Below are 15363 nucleotides of genomic sequence, written 5' to 3' on the forward strand. Positions count from 1 at the left end.
TACCTTATTAAACATGTCCATCTAGGAGAGAAGTTAGCTTTCATATCGGGACGAAACACCACTATTACACGAAGACCAAGTGACATCGACCACATCAAGTGTACCCTCTTATGCGCCGGTGCTAATGTAGCCCTGGTGTTCAGTGTCAATTAATTAACGCGTGGTCATTTACCGATATCACCGTGTGTACTCTACACCTATTCGATAAAACGAGTTGATTTATACCAAATTCTTTTTCGCGTTTTCAACAAATTGCTACTGCCCTATCATCGTATGATTTTTGATCAATGGCTGTCAATTTCTTTATCTCACGACAGATTTGTAGAACGATGTCCACGTACAGTGCAGTATTACAAAGAAATAAAAATATATATAAATTGAAAATAAATCTTATATTATTAAAATTTACTGTCTATGCTATATAAATGTATGCGAATCAAATAGGTATCATTTATAGGAGATAAGGGAACGTGGCAAACTCGGGCACATCTCAGTTTTAACGTTTCAAAGTATCGACGAATTGTTCCATTTTATTGCTTCGAGCGTTAAAAATGGAGTTTCGTACAGATAAAACCTTATTTATAATTTCATGGTTCTCATCTTTTAGAGAAATTTAAATAAAATCAACAGACACGTATTGGAATCTTTATTTAGACGTTGTGCCCAAAGAGTCTTCGTTAGACGATTCGATAAATGTTTAATTATATTTTCCTTGTACCAAACTTTCTGATTTATTTTGAACTTTCAAGTTAGTTGAGACAGTCGTAACAAACGAAAAGACTGACAAATCGTAATTGTCTGTAGGTATTCAGTTCCAATACCGAGGTTAGGTTGAAAGGCAGTCACTGGTTGTACAGTGTTTAATAATAGTAATAATTACTATTATTATTTTTCGAAAAATTTGCATTTCGTTTCATAGAACGGGCTTGTACGTAATTAATCATGCCTAATTATTATTCGTTTAATGACCTTTTCCAATCTGTTTTTATCTCAGCTATTCTCCATAAGCGTTTACGAGCACTGGATGCAACGTGTAATTATTAAAGAGGTTTTCTCGCTCGAAGGATAGAAATCTTTTTATATTCCAAGTCATTGTTGAGTCGCCATTAGTGGATACTGAAATACAATTGTCCTAACGGAAATCACGTTTGTGAAAGTTTGACTTTAGAATGGATATTTTGCAAGCTTGTCTTGTTTACTTGACTTATCCGATCGCACCAACTATTGTTCAAATTCGATTCTCTTCTGAGAAATGTACGGAATGTTGATAGGTTTAAAAAAATAAAACAAAGACGAGTAGATTATTTCGAAGGGTGCTAGCGAATGGTGTATGTATGCGTATGTGTGTGTGTGAGAGAAAAAGCATGGGGGCGAGCGTAGATTCGAGCGACCTTTTGCAGAGGGTCGTAACGGCCCGAGGTGCGACAATAAGTCTAGACGATGGGTTAAACGGGTTTTCCGTAACGCTGACATAGTGCAGAATGGCCAAGTGTGATAATGCGCGGGGACCAAAGGAAATGCGTGTGGTCCGGAGAGTATGCGAAATGTTTGGGATAGACGAGCGAATGAAGTGTTTCTGAGGCGTGAAAGAGGAACGTTTGAACTGAACGGCGGGATGCTCGAATTGAGTTGCGAAAGATGAGCAATTAAGATGGCGCCAGACTGGGTGAATTTTGGGTGAACCTGACTAAATGCATGGTGTGAGAAAGCATCGTGTAGGAATATAGGATGCGAGAGAAGCGCGTGTGAGATCACCTGTGATTGATCTTTGAGTCTAGCTTGTCGTAGGATGTATTCGATCGGAAAGTATCTAGAGAAGGTCTACTCTAGATACGGTATAGTTGTTTACGATTATGCAGTATCTATACTCCATCCAAAGAAATGAGATATCAATGTTTACATTAACGCCTGCGCGATCAGTTAAATGGTTTGTAGTTATTGGGCTATTTTCTTGAGCTCCAGGAACGACTCTCGCTCAATTATAGAAAGGTTTTCTTTCTGGTCAGAATAAACTGAATGGTTTGAAAGAACTTTTGGAATTGACAGTGCATGTCTTTTGTCGTGGCGCTTGACTCAATTTAAACCGTTCGATTTCCCTCAAATTGCTCGGTTTATTCGAACGGTTCGATCTTTTTTAAACGAACCGAACATTATTCGGTTGATGGTGGTGGTCGTAGTAGTAATAGTTTAAACAACGATTAAAAATAAACTTTCAATGACAAACAATTATTTTGTTCAACTTATTTCATGTATTTCGTTATTATTCTATATTTATCTTATATTTCTTTAAGAAGTGATTGCTCGAAAACATAGTTTCTTTATTTTGTGTGCCGTTGGTTATACAAGTCATTTAATTGTAAGTCAAATAATTTGAATTACAAAAAAATAACAACGAAGTTTAGAAAAAATGTTCTACGTAATCATTGGGTCCCAGTATTGCGAAGAATTAATATTTCCGATAGCCCTGACCTTTAAATAAAAATCCTACAATTTTCACCAATCATACAAGTATACCCAGCCATCGAAGAACCAAACTCCAGAAATCGTTTTATTAAATAGATTACGGAGAATTAACGTAAACAATTACATCGCAATACTTTTCGAGAAAGAAAATGTGGTTCAAGTATCCATTAAATAAGATTTCGCTTAATTTTTGATTTATTAAACAAACCGGAGAAACAGTTTCGTAAACTTGTCATGCAAAATTTAATTTCCTTTAAAATTGATTTAAAACACTTTTTAACATTTTCCATTTCAAGATCTACTTCATGATTAATAACAGTTGTTACACACCTTTTGTAGTCTATTAGTTTTTCCGACATAGAAATGCTCAATAAACTTTTTCTCTATTCCGTTTCCAATAACGATAAAATTAAACAAAATCTTATTTGTTCCAGACTTAGAATACATTTTTTTACGTCGAAGAGTATTCTGTTGTCTTTTTTAATATCATCCCGTAACAAAGTAAAAAATGACTCGAAAACGTGAATCCTTATTTCGGCGACACTCTGTATAGACAACATGAAATACATTGAGGATATTGAGCATGGGGCGACGTTAATCCGCATCATCAAATTATTGCCGAAAGGCAGGAAATGAGGCTCAGTATCTCTGCCAGCATGATAATGAGGGACAGTACACCCTACTGCAGTGTATCGTGACGCTGCAGACGTTAAATTCATTCTCAATTCTCCTTTGTAAAGCGGCGTGAATCTAGCAACGATATAGAGTGGCAACTAATGAACGTGTGTCTATTTATCGGTCATCCTATGACAAACGCGAGGGCGTTAGCTGGGTGTTTCGATAGTTGCGTGTGCCCATACTGCCCATTACATTCGTATGCGACTTAATGACAAACGTTGTTTGCTTTGTCGATGGCACCTATACACCTACCATTGTTTTCATTCGATTATAGTATGGTCATTTCACAGAATTGATGAATTACCGTTTAACAAGATGATTTAATTTTTGAAATAGTAGCAGTTCGTATACGATTTGAATATTATTCTACTACTTGCTACAGGTGTGCGTATATGATTCTATGGATAATATTTTGGATCCAATCATTTATTCATTCCTTTCATAATGTGTCCGTGGAATTGATTACTCGATCGATTAAAATATTATTTGCGGTTGCGATCAATTTCAGTTTCATTAGCAACGATGTACAGTAATTGAAATTCGCAACAAGTGAAAAGTCTAGTGTAAGGTTCGGTGTACAATTCAAATTTATGAACTTCTAAATATCTAAATTTAGATTACAATCTTAGGTGAGTGGTTTATTCTGTTCGAAGAAATTACAACTTGTATGTAGAAATAAATTGATTTTTAGAACTGGAATTGTTACTGTCGATTTAAATGATGATTCAATTTTTCACATACCACATGAAAGCCATACTGCACGTACCAAACGCGTTGAACGAATTTTTAATTGCGAAAAAATCAGCATGCAGATCTTGACATTATTCGCTCGCGCCTGACATTTGTGTACAGATTCAATACGTCTTCTCTCATCATTGAGAAAGATACGACTGAAAAACTTTCTCGAGAAAGGTAGTGACAATCACCAACCACCCACGATGGTAATTTGAAAAATGACCGCAATTTTTGCCATCATAGAGCGTAAAGTGGGTAGCAACCTTTTATTCGAATAATACAATAGATAGTCAATGAACACATCGTATAAGAATTTATTCTTAGCATTTATCCCATTGAACGGTTATTCGTGCAAACGTTTAGTCGTTCAACGTGAAACATAATTTCATTTTGCAATTGAAACAGTAATTTTTACGAAACAAACGACGGATTAAAAGTTCTTTATCTCCTATTCGTTATTTGAAATTTCCGTCCAATTTACTATTTCGTTCATTTTCATTGCTCGATTAATAAATTTGTAATCAATAGTTCACCGTCTATTCGATCGAATCGAAAAACATTTCTTAAATTTGTCTTCTTTGTCGTGCACATCGCGCTCCCTTTGATTTTAAAGTCGGAGATTACACTTGTGTAAATTAAATTCAATTTCTGCGCACGCGTAAGATCATAAAATTCCATTATCTCCGTGGGAGGATACAATACAAATATAAATCACTTCTGTTACACGCGAGAGCTATTATTTTAATAACGCTAGCGCAGAAGGGATGTTCAGAATCGTGTAATTGGCCGCCAGCCATTTACCGATTTCATTACGTATAATGTATAAGCATATAGTATGTTCAATGTATCGGAGAGACGTTCTGCGGTACATACTATACACGCACTGACGCCATTGGAATGTGGTGACCTCAACATGCGTTTTGACAGTACAGTGAACGCTGCTCTATGCAGCTATACTGCGTGCCGTGGTTTCCATTTCGCAATGCCTCGTATTATCGTATACCGGAATCAAAGCGACCGCAGGCCATCCATCATCGAGATAAAGGTCGTGGAAATCATTAGAAAAAGAAAATTGGGGTGCGATGGCCTTATGGATTATCGTGATTTGGTACGATATCGAAGGATGAAGTTTAGTATTTTCTGCTACGGATTGAAAGTATACGGTCAATTCTTAAAAACGTGTAACATTATTCATCGCGAAGGACACTGAGCGTTTATTCGTTCCAGTGGTTGAACAATTCCCAACGTCGTAAATTACATTTAACCGACTTAACATATTTTAAATGTTAACCATTCGAAACAGTAAATGGGACTGAGCTTACGATATAATACGGAATTTTTGGAAAATATGAAACTTTGTATTTTAAAGTGGAGTTATTAGTTTGTGGTTTAAAGAAGCCAGTACCTTAATCGAGATTTCTGAATAAACTTTAATTAAGGTTTGCTTAATTACCCCAGGCTAATAAGAACTGATGTACTGTAATCTATTGTGTTTTCTAGAACGGAGAAGCCATGACAAGTTTGTTAATTTTTCTTTGAAAGGAAAAACATACTGCCCCAAATAACGTCTTGCAACTAATTACGAATAGTAGAGGGTTAAACGTTTTAGTCAGCCTTCGTGAGGCTTGCCACTAAACAACAATTACACGTCCCAGTCCATATTCTTTTACCCATAGTATTACATTCCTTTTAATGCAGAACTCGTCTTTCTTTCTAAATACATATCCGCAGTATTCAATACAATAATATTGATTTTATGAAACGTCGAATTTTTAACTCGAAAAAAGTTTCAGAACATTCTTTCATCGTTCATGTTCTTTCAACGCAAATTATTGGTCCACCTGTGCGTCCAATGATCGGGGCGAAAACGATAAAATACACAAGCGGGATCAAATTTTATCTACTAATAAAAATTGAAATTTTATATATGATATTGATTATATATGATCTTCATGAGAATATTATCGATAAATTGTGGAGTCTAGTCTGATGAAAATAAGTTCAAACGTATTTTGGCTTTTTGTAGATGAACGATTCTTCTAAAGAATATACAAATGTCACTTGTAATAACGAGTCATGTAGTTTATAATTTAGTACTAGGATTAAAAATATGGTTGTTTTTTTGTTAAATAAGCTTTGCAAGATAAACCTATGATTTCTATTCGAAGAAAATATCGTGTTCAATGAAGTCATAATAGATTGAAGATTCTACTTTGAACCGTTTGAATGTGTTTATATGCCTCATTAGTAATCTAGTTTATTTATCATTATTCTATGTAATTGTCATCGGTCTATTTCTTATATCTTTTTCTATATTTGGAAAATTATGTTCACCTTGACAAATACGTTAGAAAAATTAATCGTAAAAAGAAGTATTCCATTTAATTGTTTTTACTCGAACAAACCTTTCGAAGTATTATATAGATTATTATTCATTCTGTGATCAAACTTAGTCATTACTAGCCAGTAGAAGTTGTAAGAACGTAATTGAGTTACTCATATTATGCAACTACAAGTTATTTCTATTTCACGGCACATTATTACACATAACGATTCGACATTGAGAACATTGAAACCACTTTTGAAAATTTCAACAATTAAAAAATTGTAAGCACACCAATATAAAATTCTTAATGTTAATGACAAGATTACATCCAATACATGTCGACAGAACACATTCAGACATTACCAAGCACACATTAAACACAATATACACACTCGAGAGTACACTACAAAGATACTCACTTCTTATTGTTTAAATATATTTAATTTGGTTACAACACGTATAAATTATATTTATATTACACATTACCATACCATATCTTCTTTCAACTCTTAAAATAATAATTTATCACAAAAGTAGAAACACACTACCAGTTCGTGAGTCTGTGATTTTCGTTTGATTAATTTGGTAATATCAGATATAAAAACATCTCGATACACAATTCCTAGTGCAAGAAGTCAAGATAAATATGTACGTGCAACGTAAGTGTTGTATTCAATACGAAACGACATTAACGGATATCTATTAATTTATATCTGCTTAATCTGGAGCTGTGATTATGTACATAAAATTATTGAAACTAAATTATAAATTCATGTGTTTAGATTTATTATTATATCGTTATCACAAGGAATAAAACGTCGTATCTCTTTCAAACCTCAAGAGCAACTCCCAAACAGTTTGTTAGTTGTTTTGTCGACAATTGGTAGCTGTCAATCTCCGTTTATTAACATACTTATTGTTAGTGTAACATTAGCAGAACGTAATAAATCATGAACATTTCTAAAATCTGTTTCTTCTAATTCTCGTATATATCTATTGCTTTTTCTTGCATTATTTCTTTCCTGTTTGCCGTATATTTACAACATTTACTATATAATATAATAAATTTGTTACGTTACATGTTTTATTTTCCGTTTGTAGACTTACTATTTCCGTGTTTAAACTGAAGATGAATTGGAAACCTTTTTCATGGAAACGTTGACAGGTTCTGTAAGAGAGGGTAATAGAGTCTATAAAAAGTGTTAACACTTTGCACCTTGCGCAAACCGCCAACTCCATAAACCTGGTCGGTCACTGTTGCGAGAAATAGTTACTGTGTATACAGATGACGTAAGACAAACTTTCTTCATCGATGATTGCAATTCTTTTATCCGAGAATGAGATATAACTCTTTAAATACATTACCTTACACGCATTGTTGCCTATCTAATCATCGTTGTCATAATTATCATATATAATATTTGCATTTTTGTTCATAATTCGAAAGTAACTATGGACAATTTCCATGGTAGACGAAAATGCCCTAAGGAAACAACCCATTTCGACAAAAGTCACATTTCATTGTTCCAGTTCAATTAAATCGATTAAACACAAGAGGTTATATACATTGATACCAATTGTTGCCATTTCAATTGCAGTGGCATGGACCACTCCTTCGAAAATGATTAAATTGCAATTTACAACGTAAATCAGTTGCTCGTATTTTCTAACGATACCGTCAAGATAAATGTGCTTGTTGGCTACGAGGAGTCCAGTGTAACCATTACGTTCAACGTCGGCTAATTTGGAGGTGTCTCCTGTGATACGTATGTACAAGGTTTACGCGTACGATTTAATGGCAAACATCGCCTTCTGCATCCATAATATCACCGTATCCGTTTCATTGTGGTGACGACTATTACCATCAGTTACATTGCTACGTCATCAACGTTGGTCTTATTTGTAGAAATTAACATTGTGGTGCAACAAGATCTATTAATTGGTTCTCTACATAAGATCTTGGTATACATTTTAAGGAAACATTGTGCACTTCTACACTTGCACTTAATATTTACTTGTTTTCTTCACGGAAAGCTCTCTAAATGGTCAATGGATAGGACAGTGACAAATAAAGTATCTTTTGAAAACTTTTTCTTTTTAAATTATTGCCAATCACGTGGTATCATTTCGACTAAATTATTTGAAATTGAAACACGGAAAAGTTTTATAATTTGGATTAGTGTCCCAGTCGTTAAGCATGCAATTGTTTTTTTTTTTCGAAAAATATTTCGCATTTGGATAGAAGGAATACAGAAATATAGAAGAAACAGATGAAGGTTCAAATTTGAACCAATTACAAAAGATTGAAAAAATGAAAGTTTAAGAACATCCATAAGCTTAACGATAACGATACTAATGCAGATTACGAAATTTCCCTATTCTTTTATATTTCAGATAATTATCAAATATCTTTCCTAGCAGTTTATGCTAGGTAACTTCAGATGATTGGCTATAACTTTTGCAGACATTAACATTTTTTAATAGAATGTAAATTAATGTATGTAATCTTAAGCAATGGATAAACTTATTTTTGGTTCAATTTATGAACTCCTAGATAACGGATAAGCATTTGATAAAATTACATATCTGTCATTAAACAGAATTTTTAATGTTGTCGTGATTCCGGAAAGAAATCTATTTATTGCCTTTTAATCGGTTAGACTTTTTAAAATACTCGATCCCTTTCAACTGTGTACTTATTTTTTCTTTGTACTTTTGTTTCTTTCCATCATACGATAATTTAATAATTTACTAATTGGCCGTAATAAATAAATCTCTGCAAGAATAATATGTAATTAAAATATATCTAGTGCTACTGTAATGTTGTTCCACTTTATATACGAGCTTGATCATTGTTTAAACGCATATTGTATAGGTGATCGTTCAAATATAACCTATTCACTCGTTTAAAATGCAACTGACAATAAGTGAAAGACATTTGGAAATGAGCATGACGTTAATGTGAAACTCGGCACTAATTATATTTTATCCTTGTCATGGCTCAAAAAATTAAAATGTTGAAATGTGCTGTATTTTCTCGAACATTTTAATATCTAACATTAGGATGGTCCTTACTACTAACTTTTGATTCTTTTTTGGGCTATCCTCCTAAATTATGACACTAAATGAGAAAATAATATATACAAAATTTGAGACAACGGGAACTCGTGGCATATTAAATTAAAATTTTTAAATCATTCTAAAAATAAAAATTCCTGTAATAAAAAAATGTACCAATGACTATTAAGAATTAGCAGATTGAGTTCAAGCCATTTGTTGTATTACTTTTTAACAAATGCTTAAATGCGATTCACTGTATTTTTCCTGATGTCATCACATGTATGAATTAGTTTTAAGAAGCATATCTGTAGATAAATTATTAAATTCGTCAGCACCTGAAATACTCATGTTCAACAAAATTCAAAAGTTGGATTGAAAAGTATCTAATCTAATTTTCGATCAAGCGTAAAGATATTATTTAGGTTCGTGGAAAGCTGCAGGAAATGGAAGGGCAAATTGAACTTCTGTTTGAATACCGTACAACAGAAGCATTTAAGAGATAATTGCCTAGAATTCTTGAAGTTAATGATCGCTTTCCTTGGTGTGGTATTGTCTAAAGAAAATTTATTTCATATTTCCAAAGCTTTCCATTAGCTAGATGAATGGTTAAAATGATTTATATATTAAAAATATATTTAGTTCGCGAAGAATTTTCAGTAAGTATTGAGGAAATTATAGGAATTAAGGATTTGTATATAATATGGCCAATTGTATATCGAAACGACTCAATTGCTGCAAAGGTTCTTAATTAAGATTCACGATTTTTGCAGCAACTTCACAAATCTAAAGAAATTGATGAGATTGTAAGTCAAGTAGATCTATATAAATTTAGTGTGTATCTGTGGTATTTGACCCCAGAATGTACAGCACCATCTTTCTTTGATGCAGATATATTTCTTGATACAAAGAAACCTATGATCAAAAATTGAGATCATAATCGATTAAAAATTTCAATTGAAAAATTTATTTTACAAAAATAGAAAACTATACTAATATCGGTAAAGACAATTTTTTTTTTTGCTGAAAGCCGTAATTTTTTTACCAAATTCAATGTAGATGTCACAAATATTAGAATACCTACGTTGATATTCTGGTAGAAATACATCTACCTTGCCCCTTTAAGTATTGAATTATGTTATTGTTATTTTTTTACCGTAATTTTTATTACAATTTTTGGAAATTGTCGTCAAATTTTGAGAATTTAAGGTTTACCATAGCATTTTAATTCGTCACTACAAAATACCATCAAAACGTAAAGGATTAACAAAAGACGTACTCATATTGAAGAAATATATAATATTTTAATTTAGAATAAATGATTTTTCTGTAGTTGGGTATACAGAACATTTTGCATCGATATTTGAAAATTATAAACAAATATTATTATTATACATCAAAGAAATTATATTTTTATTGACAAATGTTCACTACTCCTTCTAAATCAGTGAAGCACAATTACATTGAAACTGACGTAAAATCGTTAAAATTTAAGAACAATAATTCTAATACAGCACAGCTCATTTACACACTTAGTGTAATAATTTAGAAATAAAACTTAAGAAAAAGATGTTTACCCTATAGCTAAAGGTCGCACTCCGACTATTTACATGCAGAAGAAAGTTACCGTTGTTTACAATTGCTGCGTCATCCGAAACATTGGAAAATTTCTCGTAAACTACTAAAATTTGTATAATTTCTCAGAGAACTGTTACAAAGGAAGACTGTAAGTTAAATGTAAGCACTTCGACTACATTCTATGTTCACGTTCGTACAAATGGTATTTGGAAGTCAGAATTCACGCGAGAAATCACGAGTAACGCAATACTGTACCACAACGTTGGTGCAGATTACAACGGAATATTCCGTAATAGGAAGCGAACTGTTTCCACGTGGTTAATGACGACGACACGAGGTACCTAGACGTAGACGCGCGTTGAACCTTGTGCATGCACGGTTACAGCCAGTGCATCTATGATGTCCACCATCGCGTAGCGGATCCACGGTCTGGTAAGGTGCATATGCCAGGCGCACGTGCCTCGTTTCGCATATACATTCGGTAGTGTATGAATTTCGTTCTGCTTACACGCCATTTAATGGCCGAGACACCTCGACGCGTCTTGCGTACCGCGGTTTCTGATACAGCCGGCGCGAACGTTGTCTCTAATTGCTGCATCAAGCAGCGAGGAAATGGCGGACAACGGCAGAGATAAAATCGTCCTCGAAATTCTCGTCACAATTCTGGTGCTTCGCGTACGTGACCCTGCACAGTGGCTCGACTAAGTAGTCCGAAATGCGCAAAGAAATCAAATTCTTCACTTAGCCATAAGAAATTGAACATTTTGTATAATTATATACTATCGATTGGATACTTATAAAATTGAATAATTGTTTATTCCTACCTAAATAGTTATAATTATTATACTTGTAATAAAAAAGTAATGCACGTGATCTGCACGGTGATTCAACTGCATAATCTAAAATGTACAAAGAAATCAAATTTTCCACTTAATCGTAGAGGCCTGAAAATATTCTACCGATTATAGATATTACCTATAAGATCGAATTCCTTTTTATGTGTATCATATTCAATAAGAAAAGTAACTATTAATTAAATCTTATCTTATCAAGTGTGAAATTTTGCTTTTCTATGAAAAATTTGCAAACTATGAAACTTCCAACATGTTTGTACCAATTGTTAGTTAACAGAGACAGAAACGTTATAGTACATTCCAAGGAAAAAATTGTGGATCAAGCAAGCAACTAATAAAATTTTATTTAAAGTTTTCTTTATTAGAAAGAATAGAGAAAATGTTTACGTAATTCTTTTAGGAACAATTAATCCTTTTTGAATTTTATGTAAAACATTTTTCTTCTAAGTTTTACAAATAATGAATATATCTGTAGTAAAAAAAATAAAAAAACTATAAGAGTGATCACCACTATTCACGGATCGATTTTGCTCAAAATATAACCAGGTTTTAAGAGAAGAATATCAAACTAAAAAGATTATGTTTTATTAAAATTCAACCAGCAATTTCAAGAAAAACTGGTTAAAACGCATATGCGCGTTAAAATGTAATTGTTTTTTAATAGTCCTGATCTGATCAGATTGTCTTAAAACGTATCGATTCGTAAAGAAATTTTTTCGAATTCTTCTTGTTTATAACACTTTCTTTCTTCGTATACTTATACGACTTAAATAAAATGTAATATGTTAAAGTATTCAATTTTATTTGCTTACATAACAATAAATTATCTTCTGGCGCTTACATTTATTTTACTCGTGCAAATACTGTTTTTACTAATTTGTAAAATTTGTACGATATAACTAATTTTCAGTAACATAAACGAATTACGAAATAACATCAAGTAAATTTTAAAATATAATAAAACCTATGGGAGCCTATGGAAGTTAAAGTTAATCTAATATGAAATTTATCCCTGATAATTAAATTCTGGAATCCAAGAGTCCTCTTTGGCTTCTATTTTTATCAATATAAAATAATGAAGTATTAGCGCGACGACTTTTAATCTCGTCTTTTGGAATTTGTACCACTGTATGCTGCAGAAACTGGTTATATCTTATTTATTTAACTAATTCTTTATTGCGCGGAGCATTTTGTCTCGAGATATTTACATACGGTCCTATTTAAGGAATTTAAACCCGATGAAACGCGCATCGCACTCTCGTTCTGTTGTTCACTAATTGTAATTCTCGGTAACAAACAATTTTTCATTAATTGGCCGTTTCTATGGAATTTTTGACGTTGGACAAAAACTAATCCGCTTTACGCGCGCGTGTGGTGACCAGATTTTTCCTCGTTTAGTTCTTTCGAATAATTGGATTAAAATTCGATTGGTGTATGTATACCATGTTTGTTTAAATGTTTAAATAACGAGGTATATGTGATGTCCTCACGTAACTATGAAATATCGTGAAAATCTCAAGTTATATTTTAATACATAACGATATTGTTTATTAATATGTAAATTATGAAACGTACTAATAAAAATGTACTTGGTACAGAGGATAATTCTTTTACCATTTAATGTTTAGGATTCAACGTAGCTCTGTTCAGCAAAAACAATTTTAGTGGTAATCAAAAAGTATAGAAATCTGTAGAATGTTGTGTTTGTTTTTAATACTATTTATTTGAACTACATACCTACGAAAACATTTGATGAATATTTTGACATGTTGTACGCAAAAAAAAATATTGAACATTGTCACTTCCGTACACCCATGCATATGCTACACGGTGAATATTCTTTATTCTGTAAAAATATCAATTTTTCTTCCAAAATTGATTGCTTCCTTTTTTTCTAATAAATAATGCACTGAATGGAAAAAGTCATTCGTGATTCGATACGTTGTAAACAATATTTGTATCATACTTGAAGCTAATCGGTTAAATGGTTTTACAGTTACGATGCACACCGTTTTAAAAAGCAAAGTTTCGCAAAAAAACACAATTTAAAGTTTCATAGTGCAACAAACAACCGTGTATACGTTTGTGTTAAACCCTTGGCTGGTTTGTAATTTTCTCAAAAATAGAAATTTCGACACGTTGCCCGTTGTATATTATTTTTAAAACTTCAAACTCATAAATCGATGACAAATTAATTTTCAATTTTCGAAGTCTCGCACACTCTCTTACTTCAAACACAACCATGCCAATCCGATGCGAGAAACGTGTTATTATTCAAAAATATCTAGGACGTACCAGTAGAAAGAAAAAATGGTGGAACCGAAATTAAAAAAAAATTTTCTTCCCGATACATCAACCGCTATTTAGATTAAAACTGCAAGACTCTAGAGATGCACTTGTTCGACAAGGGTATAGAATATGCGATAATTAAGCAACTTCCAGAGTCTTAATCCCTTGCTAAATTAGTCGAATGGTGGCTGAGTATTCCGAGTAGATGTTCCTTAGAAATAGCGTATTTCAGTCGACCGTATCGTAAACTCAAGCGTTGAAATGTCCTAACAATAATATTTATTTTCAATAATTTGCCGAGCTCCTACAAAGTTGGAGGTAGAGACCGTAAACAGCTTTCCAAAGCAACCAGTTAATTAAACTTCGAATCGGATGATAATTCGGAGTCTCTCTCTCTCTCTCTCTCTCTCTCTCTCTCTCTCTCTCTCTCTCTCACTCTCTCTCTGCGTCTCATTCGTTCCTTGTCGCCGGCAAGACTCAATCAATAATAAGCACATTCGTTCTGCTTTCAGGTTTCTCAAGAAGTTTACTGTGCTGCTGGCAATTTGTCTTCTGGACACATGCATGGGTGAGTGTCTTCCTACAATTCTCCTTACTTGTCGATGTTCTGCTCCAACGAATCCCTAACGATTGAACGTTTAGATTTACCAGGAAATTAATTCCGCGATTTCTTTGAGAATATGCACACAACAATTTCAAAATATCATAATTATTCCTCAATTACTCAACGACTACTTTCGTTGCTTGCGTTTGAAATATTTAATGTTTATAGATTTTGATACTAACTGCAATACGTTCATTATTATAGAACAACATTACAACATTTGTACAAATAATAGGTTTATAAAATTAAAATTTATTTAAGAAAATAGAATAAAAATTAAATTTATTTAAGAATATTATACTATTAATATAATATTTTAACACTATTAATATACTATTATATAATATTTTTATATAATATATTAGATAATATTTTTATACAATATATTATATAATATTTTATATAAGCTTTTCTTAAATAATATTACAACGGATCGCCGATTAACCAGGGTTCGATTATCGACAATCTTAATTAACCGGGGTCTTGATTATCCGAGCTTCGGTTAGCTGATATAACGTGACGAGTAACATAACACTGTAAGTGAATATATTTCCTAAAAAGTAAAAATGAATCGCAAAATGGAAAAAGCGACTATTTCGTTCGAAAAAAGAGGAAGAACTCTATTGAAGAATTGATTCGGGTGAATCGTTAAGATCAATGTCCCTTGATTGTGGCGTAGGTAAATTGACTGTTGGTAATTAGAAAAAAGAATAAAATAAAAATAGAAACACGTTCTATAAAAATGATCTCGATGGAATTGGTTAATCAAGATCTCGCTA

General features: G+C 32.7%; 1 protein-coding gene across 2 annotated transcripts in view; it reads left to right on the forward strand.

The window, feature by feature from the left end:
- Nucleotides 1-15363, forward strand: part of Cad87a (cadherin 87A) — a 450687-nt gene that overhangs the window by 241100 nt on the left and 194224 nt on the right. For both annotated transcript variants that reach the window (XM_076316271.1, XM_076316272.1), the window contains one exon: nt 14493-14548. In XM_076316271.1, coding sequence (XP_076172386.1) covers nt 14493-14548 — 56 coding nt within the window. The remainder of the gene's footprint in view (nt 1-14492; nt 14549-15363) is intronic.

The sequence above is a fragment of the Ptiloglossa arizonensis genome, chromosome 7, assembly GCF_051014685.1.
Source record: "Ptiloglossa arizonensis isolate GNS036 chromosome 7, iyPtiAriz1_principal, whole genome shotgun sequence".
In the NCBI taxonomy this organism is placed as follows: Eukaryota; Metazoa; Arthropoda; class Insecta; order Hymenoptera; family Colletidae; genus Ptiloglossa; species Ptiloglossa arizonensis.